Here is a 22,483-nt window from a genome sequence, read left to right as displayed (position 1 = left end):
TAAAAAGTTTAGTGTGAGATTTTTTGAAAAGGCTATGTCATTATCTATCCATTCCGGCTACTTAATAGTTTATTGGGCCCGGAAATAAAAAACAGTCTTTTGACACGAAACATTTAATACAATTATAATTGGTCCGTTCCCGGATATCTGTTGCCCTTCTCATCTGCAACTCAGTCACAAAACACGTTTTCGCGTTTGTGGCTGAGCTGCATCTGAGCCTGGCAACAGCACCAAGGATGATCCACTAGTGTCCAGTTAGTAGCAGTCCCTATACAGCTTTGTGCCATCGAATGTGGGGGTGTTCTGTCCGAAGGGTTTCCTGGGCGCGTTGGGGCTTTTCTGGTTTTTGAAGAGACTGACCAATGATGGTCGGTATTGCATGGACCTCTGATCTTTCCAATCCCTGAGGTTGGTTGATGTTTCGATATTCGCCGGATAGCCCCCACGGATACGTCTTATTCCGCTACCCGCGCCCAGGATGGGAAGGCAGGCCGCCGGATCTCCAAGAGCCCTCTTGCGTCCGCGCTGGAATCGATTACCAAAGCCGGTATTGATGCCGCCCAATTGATGCCATTTCCCGACGAAGCACGTCTCGCCGGCGGGTGCCGCCAATTTCTTCACCTGGCTGGCGGCGGTCAGCGGCTTCAGATAGGCCACGGTGGCCTCGGTCTTGGGCAGGGGACTCAGCACCCGGGCGGCGCACTGTGAGTGGTTGCGCACCACCGGTGGTTGGGCGCGAGCGTATCGGACCAGCAGCTTCGTAAGGCGCTCGGCACAAATTGTGGCCAAAACGGAGGCAGCCATTGTCGATCCTCTCGAACTGTCGCTGGTATCTTCTGCTCTATAAATGTTTTCTCTGGTTTGTTTGAATGAAAACGTTCGATTTGGAAGCCTTTTACTTGATTAAAAAAGTGGCACACCGGAATGAGTAAATCGGAACGGGTTGGGTTGAGTGAAATTAATGGCAAGGCCATCGCTATCGGGTTTTCAGTAATGTTAACTTACCGCTGAGAAGGGATGTTAACTTCATTAACAAGGGAAGTGATAATCCTTGAACAATAACAATATCATAAGAGTTGGAAATAAGTTTATTTATGTACAATGGATTCTGTTAAATTGAATGCCGTAATTTTGAGTATTAAGTCCTGACTTTCTGAGCGAAACAGTAACGACAACTAGCCCTTACAGTTTCGCCCAGGAAGTCAGAACTTATGATTGAATTTGTGTCCCCCGCTAGACGTGCTTTAGCTTCAGGGTCTCGATCCTCTTGGCCGCTCTCAGAGCCACACAAAGAGGAATGGGGTCGGGGCAGAGGCATTCGGTGGGTCGGCGTGGGCGGGCCCACTTCTTGCGCAGCTCCGAGAATGAGGGGTAGGGGGCTCGCAGCTTCGTGCAGCCGGTGGGGCGCTTCATGCCCCTGCAGTGCGATTCGCAACGCGCCGGCTTGCAACAGGGCCAAAACATCTTGGTGCACTTGCTCGTTGGATCCTGCTCGTAGTGGACAGCGGAGCAAAGTCTTTTGAGCCTGCTGTAGTCTCGCTCGCAGGCTGTTCTGGGGCATTCTTCCTTGATGCGGTAGAGAACCTCCGGCGGCTTTATGCCATCCAAACAGCACACCTTCTTAACGCGCTGGTGCAGCGGCGGACACTCCACCCAGGTGCGCTGGTAGCACCGGCACTTGTTCGAGGGCGTGTAGTAGATGGCATCGAACCGAGGAAGCATATCCGTGCAGTGTGGTTGCTGATCAGTCCGGCAGGGTGGCTCCCACATCGATCGGAAGGGTTCCGGCTCTTTTGGAAGCTCTTTTTCCTTTTTCCTTTGGCCAGCGCACGGATCACGGTGAGCCGATCGCAGAATGCAGCACTTCGCCACCATCTTCTCGTAGTTGTCCAGGAACTTCTCGCGCGGCAGTTCACGGTTGATCACATTCCTGGCCCCTGGGCAGCCTCTCGAAGACACGTGATGGCACATGGGATCCGCATCGATGCAAGGTGGATCCGGAAAGGAAGGCACCTTACAGGCCAGACCCCTGGTTGCCGGCCTGAAGATGACGCGGAGTGCTGACTGCAGCTTCATAATTTATGGGGGGAATTTTGAAACGAATCAGAAAACCAAAATCTAAAAAATAAAAATTAAAAACTCTGCGGTTTTCGTAGAAGGCCTCGCATCACCTATCCAAATGCCGTTCTAAAATCTATAGGAATGAAACGACAAGTCTAAAAAATAGGGCTTGGATTTTTACCTCATGGGTTACCAATGGGTTGCAGATGGTATTCCCAACAAAGTCTCATTACCAGGGGAATCGCATGCGGGGTCTAAAGGGAGTGAACCCTATTAAGGGCCTAGAACAGACTTTTCTGGTTCTACCCCGTTCATGGTAAGCGGTCCAGGCTTCGCACATGCTGGCCGGTGCCGAACAACTGCACTCGGTAGGACAAAATTTGGGCATCAGGTGCCGGCATGCCTCCGAGAAACTGGGCATCGGGCTACACTTCTTCTTGCAGTTGGTGGGCCGGCGGATTATAAGGCACTTGGGAGGAGTACGACCTGGTCGGCAGCCGGGCTCTGTAAGAGTGGCTTTGCATAGTAGGGCCATCTGATAGAGGTGCATTTCGATTGGCGATAGCCGGGTTTCAGCGGGGGGATGAGGTCGCCGCTTTCCCGTGGGATAGTACTCCGGATCCGGGCAGCAGTAGGGCTTAGGACGCAGCCAAATAAGTGGACACTCGGCCCAGGTGCGCTGGTAGCGACGACTCTTGTCCGACGGCTTGTAAAGTGTAGCATCACGCTTTATTAAGGTGCAGTCCTGTTCGCCTTTGCTCCGCGCGTAGATTTCCTTAAGGCGCTTCGGGTACTCCTTCTCCCAAAAGTTGGAAGTGACACTCCGGCCGACACACTTGTTTTCCATCTCCGGCCAAGGACAAAAACTCTTTCCCGACGAACAGGCGGCTATCTCCTTATCACGCATCTTGCAACATTCACCCGAGCTGGCATCGTAGTTGCCCCAGTCGTACTGCCCCTCACTGGATTTGAACCTCTGGAAAACCCTCAGCATATGGGCCGATTGCAGGCGAAGCTTTCGGGTGAACATGATGAACCAAATTTAGAAAGGCCTTGACCGAAAGGGTGTGAACTAAAAATTGGACGCCAGAGATCTGACACGTCAGCAAAGGGACCCCCTGTCCATCGACCACGTTCTAAACACATAGTACTTCAACTTGTATAGGCTATATTTTATTTGAAATAATAATTTTGTTTTAGTTTGTTTGGAAACTCTTTTTAGCTTTTTGGGGGTACCACAGATTTTAAAAGTACACGATCCTTAACATAGCCGATCACGAGGGACAAACTATGACTTTTTCATTCGATAATGATTCCACACGGTGCACGTGCTTGGTTGAGGTCGAATGCAAAAGCATTCGACGGGTGGCAAGTGTGGACTTTTGGCTTTATCGCACTCCGAGTAGCATGGGTACTTCGTCTTGCGTCTGATGCACGGCAACATTGATCGCCCAGCGTAACATTTACCGGATAGGGCTGGCTTGCAGCGGGGCAGCTGGAGCTTAGGGCAGGAACTTTTCTGCAATCTTTTACAGGCTGCCAGCCCCAAGCTCCGGCTGCCCTCTGCAGATGGCTTACATGTTCCATATGATAAGTTTTTACGGGGTCGCCGTTTAAACTCCACAGGCTTATGTGTACACACGGGCTTTCTCTTGGGTGTCTTGACAATACATTCCTTCCATGTTCTTTGGTATTCGCGGTTCAGTTTGTCGGAAGGTTCATAGTAAATGGAATCCATAGCCGGAAATCTATCGTAGCAAGGATCAGCGAGACAAAGCTTGCTGGTATTAATAAAACTATGGACTGAAAATTCTGGATCAGAGCGGCACTTGAACTCGGTGCGACGCATCGCCATCCAACAGATGTCGGCAGGGTCCCTTTTGGTCACATCTGGGCTCTTTAACTTCTTCAGATCCTTTCTCGGTTTCGGCATCGGGTAATCACTCTTCGAACGTATTGTATTGTTGAACGACATAATAAGTGTGGACGGCATATTTCCCACAGTTCTTCTCGTCACAAACATGGCTACCGTGTTCTAGAATTTCAAACCAACCGATGCTCAATACTTACTATAGTCGAACAAATTTAGAAATTAAAAAAAGGCCAAGATAGAGTTACTGGTGAGAGCATCGGTCAAGCTCAGAATAGTAACTGACTGTTAACGGGTTTCAGTTGATATGTCACAACATTGACAGTTTTACAAAAGCCCACTCATGATCCAATATACAGAATATTGCAAAATAATCAAACAAGTATAAATCTCTAACCATGTTAATTAGATTTCTCCCACTTTGATGAAGACCTTGATAATTTCTAAGCAATTATTACCCTACACAATATTTGATTCCTCTTTCTTATAACATTCATTGATTATTTAATGTATTATTTAATTTATTCTAAAATAACGAGCCCCAAACCAATCCCATATGAAATTACCCATTGTGGCATCCTGGATACACATAGATAACCCCATCCAGTATCCATATCTTGGCCAATTTTCATCCGTTCCTGGAGAGGGATAGCTTGATCGATTTGTAGCTCAAATATCTTTTATTCTGCACCAAAATCGAAAAACATTTTTTTTAGATTTTTTCCAATTTTATGGGGCATCCCCTTTAAAATGTAGACAGAGAATGGAGACCCCAACATGACCCACTGCGAAGGCTATATCTTGGCCAATTTCCATCCTATTCTCGAGCGCAGTACCTTAAACGATTTGTGGATCGATAAATCTACATCAAAAGCTGATAACAAAATATTGTTTCAATTTTTTATATAGACCCCAATATGACCCACTGCGAAGGCTATGTCTTGGCCAATTTTGATCGTATGCTAGAGCGGAATACATAAAACGATTTGTGGATCGATTCTCCATTCTCCATCGATTCTGCATTAAAATCTGAGGATTTTTCATCCATATCTTTGCAAATTTTTCGAACCCCTTTTAAAATCCGGGATATCCCTATACGGCCCAGACCATAATTTGTTTAGATGATAATTTTTTCCAAAAGATGTTATTTAATACCACAAATGTTCAAATTTAGATTGTGTAGATCAATTTAACTAACCGATGATTTTTTCACAAAAGTTAGACCTTTTTTTTGGCATCGGGATAGCGTAAGGGGCAGACTAATCAGACTAGGTAGAATCCCTCTTGTCCAATGCGGTCGGAGAACACCTCTGCCTCATAGTGTCGCATCTTGTTCTTCCTTTGATCCGAAAGAAGTTTCGATATGAACTCGCTGGCAGGCACGGTGATCTTCTGAAGACGTCTTGTGGGATCCAAAGACTTTATGAATGGATGAGCAGTGGCAGTTGGGCCAGAGTCGGCACTAGCGCCAGTGCCGGCGCTATCTGAGATGGCTCCAGATGCCGAAGTGGCATAATCGATTCCACGCTTAGCCCCCCGGGAGGCGTGGCCAGAGGTCCTGGATGATCGGTTCTCATCCCGTTGCGAGCCCGATGACATCTCTTCCTCCATAGTGGTCTGCTCCTGCAGCTCCTCGCGCTCAGACCGTCGGGCAGACTTATTGCTGCTTGTTCTCCTATTGCCTCGACTTTCGTTGCGGCGACCACCTTGTCCGGGCCCCTCTTCCGGTTCCTCCGTCATATGCTGCTCCGACCAGGTTTGCTGGTAGACGCGTTCGCGGTAGGAATTAGGCTTATAGTGCATATCATCCAATCGGAGCTGCTTCATTCCCCGTGATATGACCGGCTTGAAACACCTTGAAAACCTGCTGCAATTGCATACCAGAGCTTTTGACGAATTCATTACTTTTTTAATAATTTTGATTCCTCAAATTGTGAGACAAAAAAATAAATATTTTCCAAAAGTTCCAAAAAAAAAGAAGGAAAAAAAATATTTATATAGCTTAGCCCGAAATGAAGCTTTATTGTAGTAGACGAAAGATAAATTTGGGAAACGTGTTACATCTGGGTTTAGAGTTGAAAGTCATGGCTGCCTTAGTTTTGGAAAATTCTTAATTGTACAAAATATTTGATAGTCATTTTGGTAGAATTCGACAATTCAGTATTCAATGGAATTTATGTTAAATTCAAGCATCGCCTACTCTGATGCGACGTTCCTTAAGATTCAAAAATTACTCTATTTGATAAAAAGCAAAGCCAAACCTTCGGTGAAAACTAGACTAGATCAGCTCTCAACTATCTCCCATTGATTCCCAACTGCCAACCCAGAAAAAATCTTCCCAAATAAGAAACCATTGATACTTTATATAAACATTAGCGTTCTTTAATTTCATCGAAAGATTCTTGGATGTAGCCATTAAAAAAGGTGACTAGATCATTGAATTTTGTTCGTCTGGGCAAACAACACCTAGCCTTCCAGTGCTACCCACGGCAAGTTACATTTATTGAGTCTTCAGTCTTGTCCAGTCAATCTAGAATTTGGCAGCGTATCGAGGATGTTTCTAAGCCAAGTCAACCTTAGAGATTCACAGTGTACCGGTTGTGGTCAGCACTTGTCGAAATCCCAGCAATCGCACTCCTTAGATGGTTTTGGATCTGTTGGCTTTCGCTTGCATTCCGAGTAACTGGGGAATGGCGTTGGCACTTTCGAGCAGCATTTCTTTTTTGGAGATCGCTTGCAACTGCGCTCCTGTCTGCCCTTCCCCTTATCCTTCCCCTTTGATTTTGATTTGGAGCCTTTACCGCATTTTGAAGGGGAGGAGCAGTCACCAGAGCTAGAGCAATTGGACCACCGGCTAGCGACGATTGGCATTAGGTTTTTGAGTAAATACTTTCCGAAAGGTTTCAGCAGCATATTTGGAATTTGGAAAACGGTTTAAGACGATCAGGTTTGATTAAACAGATCACTATTGTAGTTCTGGAAGGTAACTAAGCACTGGAAATTTTTTGATGCGAGCGGCGCAAGGATTCCGACCGAACTGTCACCGTTTCTCCATTGCCGCTCCATAGTTACAGAATGTTCCGTCATGGCCGTCTAGAATTCACCGCATTTAACTATAGGATCCTTTCCCCTGGCTATCCGGCGACGCAGCTCAGCCCACATCTCGCAAGCCATTGGAACTTTCAAGCACAAGCACTCGATTGGTGGTGCCTCGGCAAGTGCGTCCTTCTTGCATTCTGAGAAGCTCGGATATGGTGCAAGGCGCTTCTTGCATTTAGATATCCTGCGAGTGAGCTTACAGCTGGGTGGGTTCCTGACTGGCTCACAGCAGGGTAGGACCCACCGGGGACACACCAGCTTATCCTCCTTTTTGCATACCATGGGGTTTAGCATTGTCATTGAGGGACGGGCCGTGGCAGCGTTCACCTTGCGCTTCCTACGGCAGGGCTTCGGGCGTGTGCTCTTCTGGTAGATGCAGACCTTCTTGGGCTTGATCAGAAGTCTCGGGCACTCGTTCCAAGTGACCTGGTACTCCCGCTCTGCCTTATTCGATATCCGATAATGCTTTATATCAAGGCGGACTGGCACGTAGCACTTTTTCTCATACTCGCACCCGGGAACGTACCACATCGACTTCATTCTTAGTTCGTCTGCCGTTTCCATCGTCTTCTTGGGCTTATCCTCGTCCACTTCCTTCTTTTTCTTTTTTTGACCCATTTGACAAATGGTGCCCTTGAAGTGGGCAGGGCCGCAGCTTTTGCTCACATCCTTTTCCGCTTCGCACGTCTTCGGTTTCGGGCATTCCTCGGGTTCACTGTCTTTTTTGCCTCCTTTTTTGCCACCTTTTTTGCCACTGCTGTAACGCCGGACCTGGATGGGTTGAAGGAGAACGCTGGGGAATTCCCTTTGGCGCAGCAGGCCACTTTTTTTCACCCAGTCGACCTTCAACTGGGTGCAGGAATTCATAAGGGATTCTATGCACGGTATCATGCTACGGTCCATCAGCAAGCGACACTTCAGACGCAACATTCGTAACATTTTGAAATTTTAGTGTTTTTTTTTCAACAAATTTTGATAATAGTGCCGAAAAGGACCGAGAAAGTGTTAGGCCGAGGACTGAAACGTAGACTGAAGCTACCCAGAACACACACGGACTGAGTCACAGTCGAACGCCAACTAGATTACATGTTCAGGAAAAAACGGATTTTAAAAAATTTCCACAGCCTACTAGAGATCCACATTCTCATCTATGCGCGTAGCTTCTCTGACTAAGTGTTTTGTATTAGAGTAATTTATTTAAGTTAAAATAATAATATTATTAATAACTCATTAATATGTGTCATCCCAAAAGGAAGAATATTTTACCACAAAAATCATATTTCTTTGGCCTGTAACTCAATGTTTTCTAAAGATCTTTCCCCTACCAACATAATACCTAAATATCAATAAAAAATTTTCCAAAAAAGCATGCCTTGAAATGAATTTTAAGTATAAATACCAGATGATGTTCCCCGTAGAGCTCAGTTTGTCTCGACTTCTTCTAAATTAAACATCGGCTCCATGAGCTGAATGTTTTTCGGTTTATTATTTTAGTTAGGAAATTTCTCAACTAAATACTTGTTCGGTTTCGGAATTTTCTTTTTTTTTTTACGGTGTCCTTTTATAAATATAGTGGTTAGAATCTGAAAAGCACGAAAATGTCATTGTTACGCAGTGTGTTAAAGGGGGGAATAGGGGCCTGCCTTCTACCAAGAGGCGCGACTAAGATGGTATCGATGCGTCGATATGGAAAGAAACCAGATCATAACCCATCACCTAAGTGCAGTGACTCCAAGAAAGGTGGGGGCTGCGGCAACTTCAATGACTGCGGTGATCCACGCTTCGAGTCAAAGGACCGTAAGGTGGTGGATAGCGATCCCTTCCAGTTTCATCATCTGGTCGCTATGCCGGAAGACTGCTGTGATGACCCCTGCTTCGATAGATTCCCTCCTTTTGACGAATGTTATTACAAGATCTCGGACAAGGCTAAGCGTCACTACCAGGTGACCTGGGTGGAGTGTCCGCCCATCAAGATCAAGCCAAAGAAGATATGCTGCTTCGAGAAGGGCATCCGTCCGCCGATCCCGCGTCGCAAGCGCAAGGAGTTCAAGGCGGAAGAGTGTCCTCAGGAGCGTGAGTGTACATTTGCCGATGGTCCCTGCCCCAAGATACGGCTTCCCGGCTGCAAGGCCGTTCGCAAGTCGGTGTTCTGCACCCTCACGCGCAGGATTACCCCGTGCACGAAGGTAAAGGCCCCATACCCTTCGTTCTCAGAGTGCGATCGTCCCAGGATGCGCCCTCATCGTCGTATCGAATGCAATTGCTTGACCGTTCCTTCGCAATGTGAGCTAGTCCGTGAACTCAAGGCTCGTGGAGGTAGTCCTCGGAAGGGCAACTGCGGTGGTAGCAGTCTTTAAACAAAATTGTCCTTCGCCTATTGTGGATGGAGTATGTACCGAGCGAATACAACTGAGTTACTCTTCCGATTCCGGAACTGATCCAGCAACTGCCATCTACTCAAAACCACCGAAAATATTCCAACTATAAATAAACCGAACTTTCGACCCATTTTGGTTTTTTTGGCTTGGCGGGACTTTTCTTTCAGTGTCTTCGGCTTAAAACTAAATTCCAGTCCGCTGTTGCTACTTAGCCATGGTAATTCAAAACGTTTGCCCAACTGCGGATGAGTATGCAAAATGTGTGTCCGGGTGGATCCGGTGGAGGGAAGGGAGCTGACGACGACGCCACAGCCACTGCGTGCCATATTAAAGTCGCTTTATAGTAAATTACCAATTCAGATATATACGGGTACACACAAATCAGTTATACCCCGGCATCTATCAGCATATTCCCCTGATTGTTCTCCTTTTTTTCTGTCGTTTTTGGCTTTTTGTTTTTTTGTTTTTTTGAATGCAAGCAGGCCGTCACATTTATTCGCGTTCGAGTTTGATGTACGAGCCGAAATGCATGTGCATAATCAAAAGGGGAGCGGAAGAAACGCTTCTCCCAAAGACAATCGAAATCCAAAAGACATCGAAGGCATCCCCATAGCCCAGCTGCAGACATAATTGATGGATAGCCGGCTGACTGGCTGCAAAAATGTTCTGGTCGGATCCAAAAAGGGGTCTCGAGTCGTTCGCCTACCTCTGTCTAAATAATGATGTCGCATTATTTATGCCGCTGCTGATTTGCATAGGCAGCCAGGCAGAGGAGTGAGGAGCTTGGCTAAGAAACCGAAAGGTAAGACGATTTAGAAGTGGGGTGTACGGGTACTAAGGGGGACTGGGAAGGATGTGGAGTGGTTGCGTTGCCCCTGGGCAATGTGTGCGCTTTCTTTAATAAATGTTTAATTTATAATTGATTTTCCCCCAATGCCTTCGCTCGAAAGACCTCTAAAGTTTTGCAGAACCGAACCGCAGAAGGATTTGCCCGCGCACGAAAACACTTAATTAATTCGCATAGACAGACAGCAGTGAGTGGGGGGGTGGGGAAAAGGGCAGGGAAGGATTTTGGCCCACCCAGATGGTCAGACAACCAAACACCCGACTCTACTTCCACCCACATACTCACACACACACATGAAGAAATAATTAGAAATTAGAATGGAAAATGGCTTGCCAGCCAACTTGGCGATAACAACGCCCCACAAATGTCCGCCCACACACTGAGCTGCCGCCCCCTTAACCTCTTAGACCCCACAGAAACTAACCCCTTTGCAACCTGCCATCCGAGGGCCAAGGAAGCATATTTAAAATGTAGCCGAGTTGACGTCGACACGAGTATGATTTAAACTATATACTTAGACCCTTTTAGCAGACCAAAGCCCAAGACGGCGGCAGCCCGAATCGAAAGCGATGAGCTCTGGTTATGGCTGAAGCAGTTTCAATTTACTTATTACTAAGGGAGATGGCAAGGGACTATCGAAACTATCGATCATTTCGATAAATCGATAACTTAAAGTATGATAGCTTAAGATCTTAGAGGTTAAAGTGTTTCAAAGCTATTTTATTTCTTTTGTATATATTTATATATTTTTTAATAGAGTAAACAGAAGAAGTACAGAAACAACAGATTTTTTCGATAAACGGTTAATCTATTATTTCCTATTAGCACCTTATAGGTAACATAGTCTATTTAATAACCTAATATCCCTCATCACTAGTCCTAGTAGACTTGGAAAATCAGGACATGGGAGGGCTTAATTTGCTGCTAATATCCGTTTACGTCTTTAGTTGCAAGAAAATTACAATATTTCGTGAGAGTTAGTTGGCACGCATCCACATCCACTCCCCCAGCTATAGATACTTTTGTATCTAATTTAAATTTCACAATTTTCGGCGTGGCCAAGAAAAACTTCTAGCTGGAAAATGAGCTTGGGCCTCCGCCTGAGCTTCGGCTAATTTTCCATAGACGTTACTGAGGGGTGGCTGGGGGTGGAGGTAGCCGGATTAAGGCCCGGCAAGTGGACATGGGCTGGGGGAGCCACTGCTTGGCCAAATTATATTATGACTTGTTTAAAATTCAAATTTGAAAACACTAAAATCATGTTTTCGATGTCTGGCCACCCCCATGTCCGCCCACATCCCCCCCTACCCTTTGCGGATAGTTTTCGGCAAGGGTTTAAGTAGCACACGCGGCCAAAATGGGGTGGGGGTGGGGGTAGTTCTGGTCACAGGAGGTGGTTGGGCGACTGATGCGACTGGGTGGCTGGGGGGTGTCTCCGCTTTTAAGGATTTGCCTCTGCCTTCAACTGGCAACTTTTGCTGTCTGTCCTCGGCTTCGGCCCCGATCCTAACTCAAGGCAATGTCCTTTGCCGAGTGTCTGTGTGTGTGTTTGGTGCTTGTATATACAAATACATGCATATATATGCATATTCGTAGATATGTCCCGGTGTCTCTGTGTGCGTGTGTAATGCCAAAACATAGTTTCCAGTTGCCACATAAATTTTGCAGCTATCCTAAGCCTTGCCCGGCCAACGAAAATTTGCTTTTAAACAATTTTAATGATTTCATTAGTCGCAGGACGAGCCATTTAATGAGGACGATTCGGGGGTAAGAAATTGATTTTCCCCCAGGATTATAAAACAAGGTAATAGATTGGTTATCCTAAGGGTTATCACTTAAAAGATCTTATAAAATGAGGATGTTCTTTAAGAATCTCTAACCTCCCTAACCTCCCTAATCCCTAAACCTCTATATATTTAGACCTATTTTATCTTTAATTTCAAGTCTAATAACTATGAAATCCTTTTATTTTAATATAATTAAAGTTTTAATTTTTATCATATATGGTATACTCTTTGCCAGCACATGAAGCTGAATCCTTGCTGCCTTAGACTTGAGTTCTTGAAACCTATGGACTGAGAAGCCATTTTGCCTCACACACTCTCACTCCGACGAAGACATAATTAGATTGCATAATGTAAGTGTTGCTTAGTCCGGCCTGTACAGAGAACACTCGCCCCGGAGTCTCGGCAATTTCAATAAAATTTGTGCTGGCCATGGAGTGGGCCCGAAGGCGAAGTAGGGCTTAGCCCCAAAAAGCAGTCAAATGTCTCAGACACAAGCCGCAGCAATGTCTCACACTAACACTCACACACACATACACATACTAGTTCCCTCTCCCTCGAACACTCTATCTGCATCTCTGTTTATCCTTGGGTCCTGCAGGGCCTTAACCCTTGTGGCTAAGTGTGTGTGTGTCAGTCCTGGCCAAGGCAATGGCCTTTCAAAATTTTCGAATTTACGTAAATTTAACTTTCTTGAAATACACTTAACTGTAAAATTAATTATAAAAGGCAATTGTGAGAGTATGTGTAAGGCATCCCTGTGTGGTATGTGTGTGTGGATTTGCCTGTGCCTGTTCCTGTGGAGGGGCTTATGTTGGACCCACTCTGCCACCCACTTAAGTTTGTCTTGGTCTTTGGCCGAAAAGGTGTTGGCATGGAATTTGCATAACCGACAAAACATCAATGTCTTGGGAACACAGAGAGCGGGAGAGAGAAAGCATTCACATATTATATGTATTAGTGTATGTGTATGTGGATGTGTTGGGGTGAGCATGTACAGTTGCGCCCATCGCCATTTGCATACCCAGACACACATACAAAGATGGCTCCCTGTGTGCGAAAACACACTAATTAAATGTTGAAGGCAGTTTATATTGAGATGCCACCCAACCACCCAACCACCCAACCACCCAGTCGACCTAACCACCCACTTGCATGGCCAGCGGGCAGACAAAGGCCACAGCCAGGTATATATATGTGTGTGTGTGTGAGTGGGTGGGTGCATTATGTAACCCCTTTTCACCCCAAACACCTGCATACACACTGCTCTGTGTGTCGTAAGAAAATCTATAGCCTACGGTGCTCAAGCCCGAACCGCAAATTCAAATGTCTTCATTTTGCACATCAAACCAACTGCAGCCGCAGCAGCAATCCTGGCCCCCCAAAACTCACCCATACACCCACTCAGTCCAGCCATTTACTGGAAGGAGCTGCCATTTACATATGTATATTTGCTAAGGATTTCTAATTACATTCGGCTTCGTTCGGACTTTTGAAATCGGGGAAGGAAGTGGCCCGGAATGAGCAGAGGTCTGCTGCTTATGTAAAGTATTTCAATGTCGATAAATTATAATGGTATGTGATAATGGGAACCCAATCCTTAGACATCATATATGATTTGACTTTGATGAAAAATAAGAAATCCTTATGATTCGCTTTGCTGCTTCTAATTGCATATTAAGCCTGGCAATTATCCTTCTGACAGTTGGGCTAATGTCACGGCTTGAGGCCCAGAACCCCAAACCCCAACTGCCTTCTGGCTTCTGGTTCCTGGCCTCTGTTTTCTGCCACCTGCCCCGGTTTACACACGCAGACATTTTTAATTAAACGTAAATTTCGCTCTATTGATTAGTTGCCAACAACTCTGGCAACTTCGGGTGCCCGCGGGGCGAATATGGGGATGTCGAGCGGGTGTGGGGCTGAGCATGTGCAACCTTTGTTATTGCGAACGCATTAGTATTAGCGCAACGGATGACGTGACCGGGGGAGGCAAGAAGCAAGAGCCTGACACGCAAACTACTGACGGCAACTACAGGTGGCCGGGACGGGGTGGAGGGTGAAGGAGTACTGTCATTGTTCAACTGGCAGGCCACAGAAAGAGGGCGGGGCACGAACGCGGAGTTTTTGGTTGCCAGTTTGGCGTCTTTTTAACACAATGACAGTTAATTAGATTGTGTTCGGGATAAGGATAGCGCGAAGGATATGCCGGTGTAATAGTTGGCAAACTTGTTGGCTCCCTCGAGGCCCCCCCCCCCTACTTGAAACTAATGGTGTGAAAAGTGTTATTGGGGGGCTGGAAGGCCGCAATCGATATGGCTCATATTAAAATATTGATTAAGCCGTCTTGGCAGCCTGTTCTGACCGCAAGAAAGTCTTCCCGAGCCATGCATATTCCAGTTGCTTATAGACAGCAATCATTGCGGAGACCTACGCACTTTCTGGGCACTGGAAAGGCTCCTCGATGTCCTGGCCAGACTAACTAATGACCAACGCCTGGGCTAAAATATTGATCAATAAATTGCTGCAACAAAAATGGCTTAAAACCCAAATGTGTATGGACAAATAGTGGATGCAGTTAGCAGTGGGTGGACTTGGGTGGGGGTGGTGCGTTTCCCACATCAGTCCTCGACAGGAAGGCTCTGGCTATCCAATGAATGGTATGCCTGCAACACACACACTCGCACACCCTCAGAAAGCCTCGGAGAGGAAACGAAGCAAACCGACCGAAAATATTTCAAATTCATGACAAATGCATAAGATTTCAACAATACAGGGGAGCCGGGCCGGGTGCGGGCAAGGAGGTGCGGGCTTGAGGCCTTGTTACATGTAACCCCAAACAGTTAAGTGCAATAAATACGAGCAAATACGAGTGCAGGCCCAGAACAGGCTCTGTGCAGACGAGTACAGTCTAGCCCGGCACAATCACAATCAAATAAATTACACAGCATTTAATAATTCATGCAAAAAACGGCCACAAACACATGCCAGATACTGCCGCCCACTCCTGCCGAGGAGAGGCTCCTGCCCACTTTTCGACAATCTGGGAGCGTGTGTGTCTGTGTGTGTGTTTTAAGACTTGATAATTTCAAAAATCAACAGGATATATGTGTATTCATAACTTCAAAATGCATTTTGACCGCACACAAATCGGATGTGGGTGGGCTACAGGGGTGTGATGTGTTGTGGAGCAGTGGGTGGTGGTGCTGCTTGGATTTTGCCTTTGTCTTTCTTATCGACTGTCTCGCTCTGCAATTTCCCAGCGACTCGCCTTACATATCGCTCACATGCCATTGCACTCAATTAAAATCCCTTTGTCGAGACACCCTACTCCTGCTCCTACTACCGACTCTGCCCCTGCCACAGCTTATGCCCCTTGGCTTTCTTTCTCTGTCATCGGCAGGCGTCTCACTCGCACGCACTGAACCATTCGAGTTAAATTTTCGTAGCCATTTTTGTTATTTTGTAGTTTTAGTTTAAATATTTGATAGCCTGCATATTGATTGGTGCTCGGTGCAACGTGGCGCATGAGTAATAAGTTTCGGGACGCTCGTACATGCCACAGCTGGGGAAATATTTACTTAGATAACGGTTTGATTGGACTGCTAAAAAGTGCTCAAGGTGTTTGCTGTTTTGGATTTTCCCAAATTAGCAGCCTTTTCCGCCCGAAAGTCACAAAACCCACTCCCTTTCTCCCTCTGGGCCTCGCACTAATCAAGAAATCCAAAGGGCATGGCTTATTTCCGGACTGATTATATTTGCGGTCCAGACATCCTGACAGCAGGCAGCAGGTGGAAGCGAGATGGCTAACGCCGACCCCGCCATTGTTAAGCTTGAGGTTGCAACTTGCAATCGCACTTGCAACATGCAACGTTCTGCAACGCCTGCAACACGGCCCTAATGTATGCTACAAATCTCGCCAAAGCAACGCATTTTGTAGCCATTTAAGCTACTTGCATAAATGTAGATGGCCGCCCCAAAAGAAAACACACTAGGCTGCAGTGGAGAAAGCCTGGAAAGCCGAGATCCCACCCGGAGAAGGAGCACCGGGGAAGACTCGTGTGTCTGCCCCTCTCTGTGTGTTAATGTGCGTCTGTCTGTGGCATTGTTTGTGCCAGCGTATGTGTTGGAGTGAGTGTGTGGCATTGACCAAGTGGGTGGGTAGCAGTGGGTTTTGGGGAAAGGGTAGAGCTTTTCCAAGCAGGGCCATGGCTGCAGCCTGGACGACGTCGTCGTCAAATGAATCTCATTTGCATTTAAATTAGGAATGAAGCCCGATTTGTTGCTGCCTTTTGAGGCGAAGAGTGGGCGGTGAAACCATTGCAACTTCCAACGTTGTACAGGGCAAATTGTGCCCCAAAATTCTCTAATTATAGATGATAAACTCCATAATGAAAGCTGAATCAGGCACTCAACCGGAAGTATCTATATTACTTTGCAGCTGTTTCGGGTAAAACTTACCTTGTAACAGCTAGCAATTTCTTTCAGTGCCCCTAAGCGTCTGCTGCCTGCTAGGGGGTGCACAATTTTTAATGAAGACAGCGCAGCTACTTAGGCGACCATGCATGCACCTACACATACTAATACTATACATGTCGGCCATGATTGCGGCAACGATTTCGAACTCAGTTTTTCGGACAAGTTGCCCCATTGCATGGCAAACTAATGGCCAACAGCCTGGACAAATAGCACACCCCCACTCGACCGGGTACTGAGCTCCGTTTCCTCAAAAAACACTCCCTCTAGTTATGGAAAATATGTTAATAACCTGGCCTCCGACCAGGGCTCTACACAAAATTTTAATTAGAAATGTTATATGAGTTGTATGTTTCCCTGAAGCCTCACTTAGGGCCAGTCTGGCCGGCTGGCTCATTTTCCAGTTCAATGGCAAACTACTTTCGGCCACATATGCATAAATGTAGCTATGAAAATCCTAAAATCTACTTGAGTTGTAGTGAGTTGGTTCATTTAATTGTAGAATGGCTTATCCTGGTAGTGTACTACCGTTCGCATGTCCATCGATAACATTCCTTTCAGCTGTCACTGCTCGGGCAGTACATTCTTGTCCGACTTATGCAAACTCGAGTGCTTGGCTTTAATTAACGCTAATGCGGCCATTACAACAATCTAAGATGGAAGCCAAGCCAGTGGCCTGCCGTCTCTCTCTCCCCCTGCAGTGTCCATCTCTTTCTTTCTGGGTGCTGCTGGCTGCCAAATGCAATGAATGCGGCTATTCATTTATGTCAGCGGTAATGACATTTTACATTCCGCATTGGGATTGCAATGGGGACTGCAGTAGGGCGTGTTAGTTGCCTCCGCCAGTAGGCTCTCCTCTCCTTTGAGGCCTGGGGGGATACCTGGGGGGTGGTGCCACATTGGGCTCGGCCGGCATAGACAAGTGTCAGTGGTAATTGAAAGTACGAATATTAATTCCAAAGTGTTGCAGCTAGTATTCCAACTGAGGCATGTTCCGGGAGACAACGACATGGTGAAAGTATGCCGGAATAAAGTAATTGCAGAGCAGGGCTCGAAGGATCAACTTTTCGCAAAGGACATTATGTTTCAGTTTCCAATCAAACCTTTATAATCATAACCATATCAAAGGTATTTCCATCACCTCGCTTTAGCTGCTTCCATCGCTGGATACACACTCGAAGGGGCTTCCGTGGAGTAGCTGCCACGGCCAGCAAGGGGCACCACCCATGCAGCCACCCACATGCCAGAGACAATAAAACGGGTGTGTTGGTCTACGGCTAAAACAAAAAATGTGAGTGTGTTGTTCTCGCAACTACGACGGAGGCATGGGGCATGTGGATGGGGATGGGGGATGGGGGCTGCAAAAGCTCCGAGATGAACAGAGGGTGCAACCAATCAGCGAGGGCCGCAAAAATGTTACTTTTTCGTTTTCTTGATGGGAACGCAGCAGCGAATGAGAAATGTAGCTGAAAGCGTTAGTACTCGCTCTCACACACATGTGTGCCGGCAATGTGCCCCCTCTTTGGGAAAAAAAATGGAAAAACGTGCCACAAAAACTGGCAAACTTTTGTGTGTTTTCTCAACGGTTGCCTAAAAAATAAGAACAACTCTGCCCGCCACAACCAATAAGAAGGAGACAGTGCCAGACAAACGGCAAACAATCATTCATGGGGTGACCAGAAAATCAAAAATATTGGAAGGATCTATATCCTAGGATCATATGACAAAAGGATATAGGGTTTAAGAAGTCACTTTAACCGTCTCGCAGAGTTAAGCCATCGTGATTATTAGCCAGGGTCTGCTCTGATCTAATTTATTTATGAGCTTAGCACTTTCAATCAATTGCCATCGTTGCCAGGACCTCTGTCCTGCCTTTTATCGCCATCCTTTAACGTTGTCCATTGCTAGCGCCAATTCCAATTAAAAATTTTGATGCAAATGAGCAGCGGAGAGGCAAACGAATCAACTCCCCGGGGCTACATTGCGGCAATAAATGCCGCGACAGGCGCCCAAGCCACCTACACCCATTCACCCACTCACCTATCCACCCAAGCCACCACCCACTGGCTGACCAGTGCGTGGGTGGTGGGATTTACTTTTACTTTTTATTTTTGGGGCGAGAAGAAATGGCCAAAACAAAGTAAAAAAGAAATGGGCCGCCAAAAGTGAAAATCAAGCAAAAGTGCGAAGCTTTTTCGGGAGCTGGTGGGTGGTGGGCTGGAGATGTTGGGTGGAGTGGAGGAGTAGGGATTTATGCTCGGTCCACTCAAGGCTCAAAGGAGTGGGGGCCATTTGGGGGGGGGGAAAAGAAAGGGAGGGGGTGGTACACAATTGCATTTATTTGACCAGAGCGGTGACCAGTGACTGCTGCAACAGTTTCCCCAGCAGCCCGGCAGCCCAGTGTCCAACAACCCAGTGTCCAACAGCCCAGTGTCCAACATCCAAAGTCCCATGTCCAGCGACCGGTGCCCCCAAAGAATAACTGCGGCTGACCAGCGACCAAGCAGTCAGAAAGTTGTAGCAGGCGACCGGGCCGTAAAAAAAATTGCCCAACGAAGCAGCGGCCGAAAAAGAAAGAGCCAGACCAAAGAGGGCAGAGAGAGAGAAAGAAATTAAAGGCATAAAAAGTGGAAAAAAAATAGAGTAAACGAAAAGGAAAAAAAATTGGGACAGGCTTGCTGGCACACACACACAAGGACATGGCTTTTTTGGGGGTTGAGCGGAGTGGTCCTGGGAGTTTTTCGGCCTGGACAATGCTTGCCCTTCATTGTTGTCAAGCAGTCAGCACCCACCACCCACCAGGAAAAAATCCCCCCCCATCACTGGCCACCACCCACCCACTTTAGCCCAAAGTGGGGTTGATTGAGTGGCGCGCCCATTGATGTTGTTGCTGTTGTTGGTTTTTTTCGATGTTTCTGCTGCTTCTGATGGACCAGCTTTCAGCCTGGCTCAGCCCCTGCCACCTGCCACCACCCACTCTCCATTCGGACTTTTATTTTTGCTCTTTTGTTTTGCTCCATTTCGCCCCCTCCGTCGTTCATCATTTTTTACACATTTTTGTTTTGGTTTTTGTGCTTCGCTGTTGTTTTGCTTCGTTTTTTGTTTTCCTTCGCTCATTCGCCATGCGACTGTCAGCTGCGCCGCCCTGTCCATATAAGGTAATGGCCATATATACATAATAATATATAGATATACCGATATATCCGATACATGCCCACGTGCCGGCATGTACCAAATACGCGTATATGGCCAGGAGTTGCAATGTCTGCAGCGTGCAGCTTTTGTTTGCCGCCAGTGGGTGGTGGCGCATCCCGGCAGCAAGTGGGCTTACACTTTTTATCGACGCCGTCTGTGTGGCAGGGAAATGGTGCAAGAAATCGTCTCGTCACATTAAAAACTTGATGGGCCATTCTATTTGAGTTTAGGAAATGGTTAAGGCCCCTGTTGGCTTAAGAGGAAAGTTAGTCTTTAGATCAGACACCATTCTAATTATAATTAAGGATATTCTTTACAATTATCGCTTAAAAGAGATATTTTTCTATCCTTATCAGTTGTGTATAACCCTTACTAAGGATACGAATATCCTTCTCCTTCAATAGACCTGTTTTGATAAACATTTGGGCTTCCTTTTCTGCCGATCCATCAGTCGGCAATGGGGAAATTATCAATTCAGGCACATAAAGCAACATAAATATTAATTGAAAAATATTTTCACATCTCCCGGCAAAAGGAAATCGAGAAGGAAAACTACACACACACGCAGCCCATGCAGCGCAGGCCAGTGATGAAATTATGTGCATTTGCATTAAACAAAGCATTAAATATGCAAAAGTGCAAGAACCCTACTCACCTCCCCACACCATCCTTGCCACAACACCCCACCCCACCCAGCTCAAACACGGTCGTCCTGCCAACAGGAGGAGAAGGGAGGAGTGCAGTATACTGAATCGGAAAGCATATTGCTGGCCGCAGCAGGCTCTGTTGGCCGAATGGGCCTTGGGTGACCAAAAATAGAACAAGTCAAATATTTTTCGACAATTTATGAGCCAGCCTCCCCAGGATGGAGCATGGTGGTGGTGGTGGTGCTGGTCAGCTTGTAACGTGTATGTCCGCCGCTACCACTTCCACTTGCCCCGTTCCCAGGACTCGTTGGAAAAAATGCCATTTGCAATTAAAGCAAACAAGCAACGCAGCCGTTCGGCGACGTCGACTTGCTCCGCGTTTTCGCTTTCTTTTTGGCCGGCTACTTTTTGGCAATTGCATTTTTTTACTGCCTCTCTGAGCAGTTGGGGTGACCGGGCACCACCCCAGCGGCCCCAGCCCAAAAGCCACCCAACTGCCCAACCACCCAAATGGCAAATGGCCGAGCACCCCAGAAACCACTCACCGTTCCCCATTCCCTCCGTTTGGTCACATGTGTGAATTATAATTTCGCGTCGCGCTCAAAAGCGCGCTACATAAAAAACACAGACAGCGAAAGAGATAGGACGATGGGCAACGAAAGAGAAGGGGCTATTGGCATTGGGCAGTAGGCGGTGGGCGGTGGGTGGTGGGAGATGGTAGAAGTGGCAGAGCAGGCATAATAAGAAGAAAAGCAGCGGCTGCCATCGAGTTTTCCATTTCGCGCCGGGATTTTGCTTATCACATTCGAGGCTGTCAAGTGCCCCGCTTTCCCATTTCCCTCTCCTGAGCCCACCCACTCTCACTCCCACACCCACACCGACACCCACCTGCCCCTGACTGGCCAGTGCCCATCCCTGGGAGCTGGCATCTCTGGCTCTTTGCAATAATTCAATTCATTTTCTATTTTTTGACTTATTTTCATTTGACGGTGGCGCAACAAAAACAGCAAAAGGCAGAAACGAAAATGTTGCTGCCACCAGAACAGTGGGGTGCACTGCCTCAAGTGGGCTTCACTGTCCGAATCTGGCGGATACGATTGTGCCGACTGACCAAGGCGATGGGGTAGATACACATTTGTTCTCCGTCGGAAGGTAAATGGCACATTGGTCGCTGGGAATGGATGTGCATTCCAGTTTAATGCCAATACCTTTTGAAATTAATAATATTTCATATCCTAACTCCACTCAATAAATAGAATAGGACCTCCTTTTTATGAGAAAACTTTATCCTGTATCCAATCGGGGACATTTACCCAGTTCCACCTGCCTTATGCTAAATCAGTTTTTAATTTCCGCTCATTTGCGAGGCTGCAAAAAATAGAACTGCTGGGGAACAAAAGCCGGGCGACAGCGTCAGCGCCTCATTATGGTTGCCACGTTTTGTTCTTCAACTTTTAGCGGCAGTATTCCTCCTGCAGGGACACTCATTCACCCACACACCGGCACTCACACTCCTGGCCCAGTCCCATTCAATTGAGCGTGAGTAAATATGTTGAAAAGTTAATTCATTGCACATCAGTGGACGCCCAACTACTTGTGGGTGGGTGGGTGGGTGTAGGTGTGTGTGTGGCATAATGGCTGTCAGCGGCCGTCTGTTTGCCGCCAGTTTGCATAAAGGACATGCACCCACACCTACAGACACACTACTTGCACATACAGGAACACTCTCAGGACATTAACGTTGCCAGCTATGGGTTTTTTCTTGCTTTTTTTTCACTCTGGCTCACTCTGGCTCTCGGCGTGTCATAAATTTAGTTCGATTTGCTGTTCAACGACATTAACTTGGTTCGTCCTGGCCAGGACATTCTTCCATTTTTTCTCCCATTTAAGTAGTTGCTGTTGTGCCACTGACGGCGCCAATAAACGTCAATTTCTAATGTATTTGCCGCACGTTGCACTGAAATTTATCAACTGCTCTAATTAATGTCCTTGCTTCCCATTCTCAGATAGATAAGAGCGTGGTTTTAAGCACACTTACATGGCTACTTGATCGGCGATAGAATTCCCTATTCCTGCTCTTTAATTGCCGCACTTGCAACGCCCCCCAAACAGTGGTATATGTATTTGCA

The 22,483-nt window shown here is 46.7% G+C and overlaps 6 protein-coding genes across 12 annotated transcripts in view; 2 read left to right on the top strand and 4 right to left on the bottom strand.

Moving 5' to 3' along the window:
• The window catches only part of LOC6495204 (POU domain, class 6, transcription factor 2), a 64,271-nt gene that overhangs the window by 32,904 nt on the left and 8,884 nt on the right, over positions 1-22,483 (top strand). The gene's annotated exons all lie outside the window — the stretch shown is intronic.
• Positions 98-1,143, bottom strand: LOC6495444. Its single transcript, XM_001958824.4, has 2 exons — positions 1,006-1,143; positions 98-898 (listed from the first exon to the last, which is right to left on the bottom strand). Exon 2 carries the CDS (start codon positions 802-804, stop codon positions 256-258), a length of 549 nt encoding a protein of 182 aa, XP_001958860.1. The 5' UTR covers positions 805-898; positions 1,006-1,143; the 3' UTR covers positions 98-255.
• On the bottom strand, positions 1,071-3,152 carry LOC6502552. 4 transcript variants are annotated; one of them, XM_001958823.4, is made up of 3 exons: positions 2,243-3,142; positions 2,172-2,187; positions 1,071-2,118 (listed from the first exon to the last, which is right to left on the bottom strand). In XM_001958823.4, exon 3 carries the CDS (start codon positions 2,074-2,076, stop codon positions 1,234-1,236), a length of 843 nt encoding a protein of 280 aa, XP_001958859.1. In that variant the 5' UTR covers positions 2,077-2,118; positions 2,172-2,187; positions 2,243-3,142; the 3' UTR covers positions 1,071-1,233. The 4 variants fall into 4 exon arrangements, with proteins under 4 accessions (XP_001958859.1, XP_032306924.1, XP_044571681.1 ...); XM_032451033.2 differs by having other exon boundaries at positions 1,071-2,187; XM_044715746.1 differs by lacking the exon at positions 2,243-3,142 and having other exon boundaries at positions 2,172-2,194.
• On the bottom strand, positions 5,057-6,032 carry LOC6495443. The gene has a single exon (XM_001958820.4). It carries the CDS (start codon positions 5,831-5,833, stop codon positions 5,195-5,197), a length of 639 nt encoding a protein of 212 aa, XP_001958856.2. The 5' UTR covers positions 5,834-6,032; the 3' UTR covers positions 5,057-5,194.
• LOC6495441 lies at positions 6,289-8,105 on the bottom strand. Its single transcript, XM_001958819.4, has one exon. The coding sequence runs from the start codon at positions 7,967-7,969 to the stop codon at positions 7,025-7,027; it is 945 nt and encodes a 314-aa protein (XP_001958855.2). The 5' UTR covers positions 7,970-8,105; the 3' UTR covers positions 6,289-7,024.
• Positions 8,441-9,538, top strand: LOC6495203. The gene has a single exon (XM_001958818.4). It carries the CDS (start codon positions 8,629-8,631, stop codon positions 9,385-9,387), a length of 759 nt encoding a protein of 252 aa, XP_001958854.2. The 5' UTR covers positions 8,441-8,628; the 3' UTR covers positions 9,388-9,538.

Source organism: Drosophila ananassae, chromosome 3L (genome assembly GCF_017639315.1).
Source record: "Drosophila ananassae strain 14024-0371.13 chromosome 3L, ASM1763931v2, whole genome shotgun sequence".
In the NCBI taxonomy this organism is placed as follows: Eukaryota; Metazoa; Arthropoda; class Insecta; order Diptera; family Drosophilidae; genus Drosophila; species Drosophila ananassae.
The sequence above is the reverse complement of the archived record's forward strand: the minus strand, read 5'-3'. Positions and strand labels throughout refer to the sequence as shown.

Coding starts and splice junctions, on each gene's coding strand:
- LOC6495444 (XM_001958824.4), bottom strand. CDS start 804: ATGGCTGCCTCCGTTTTGGCCACAATTTGTGCCGAGCGCCTTACGAAG.
- LOC6502552 (XM_032451033.2), bottom strand. CDS start 2,076: ATGAAGCTGCAGTCAGCACTCCGCGTCATCTTCAGGCCGGCAACCAGG.
- LOC6495443 (XM_001958820.4), bottom strand. CDS start 5,833: ATGAATTCGTCAAAAGCTCTGGTATGCAATTGCAGCAGGTTTTCAAGG.
- LOC6495441 (XM_001958819.4), bottom strand. CDS start 7,969: ATGTTACGAATGTTGCGTCTGAAGTGTCGCTTGCTGATGGACCGTAGC.
- LOC6495203 (XM_001958818.4), top strand. CDS start 8,629: ATGTCATTGTTACGCAGTGTGTTAAAGGGGGGAATAGGGGCCTGCCTT.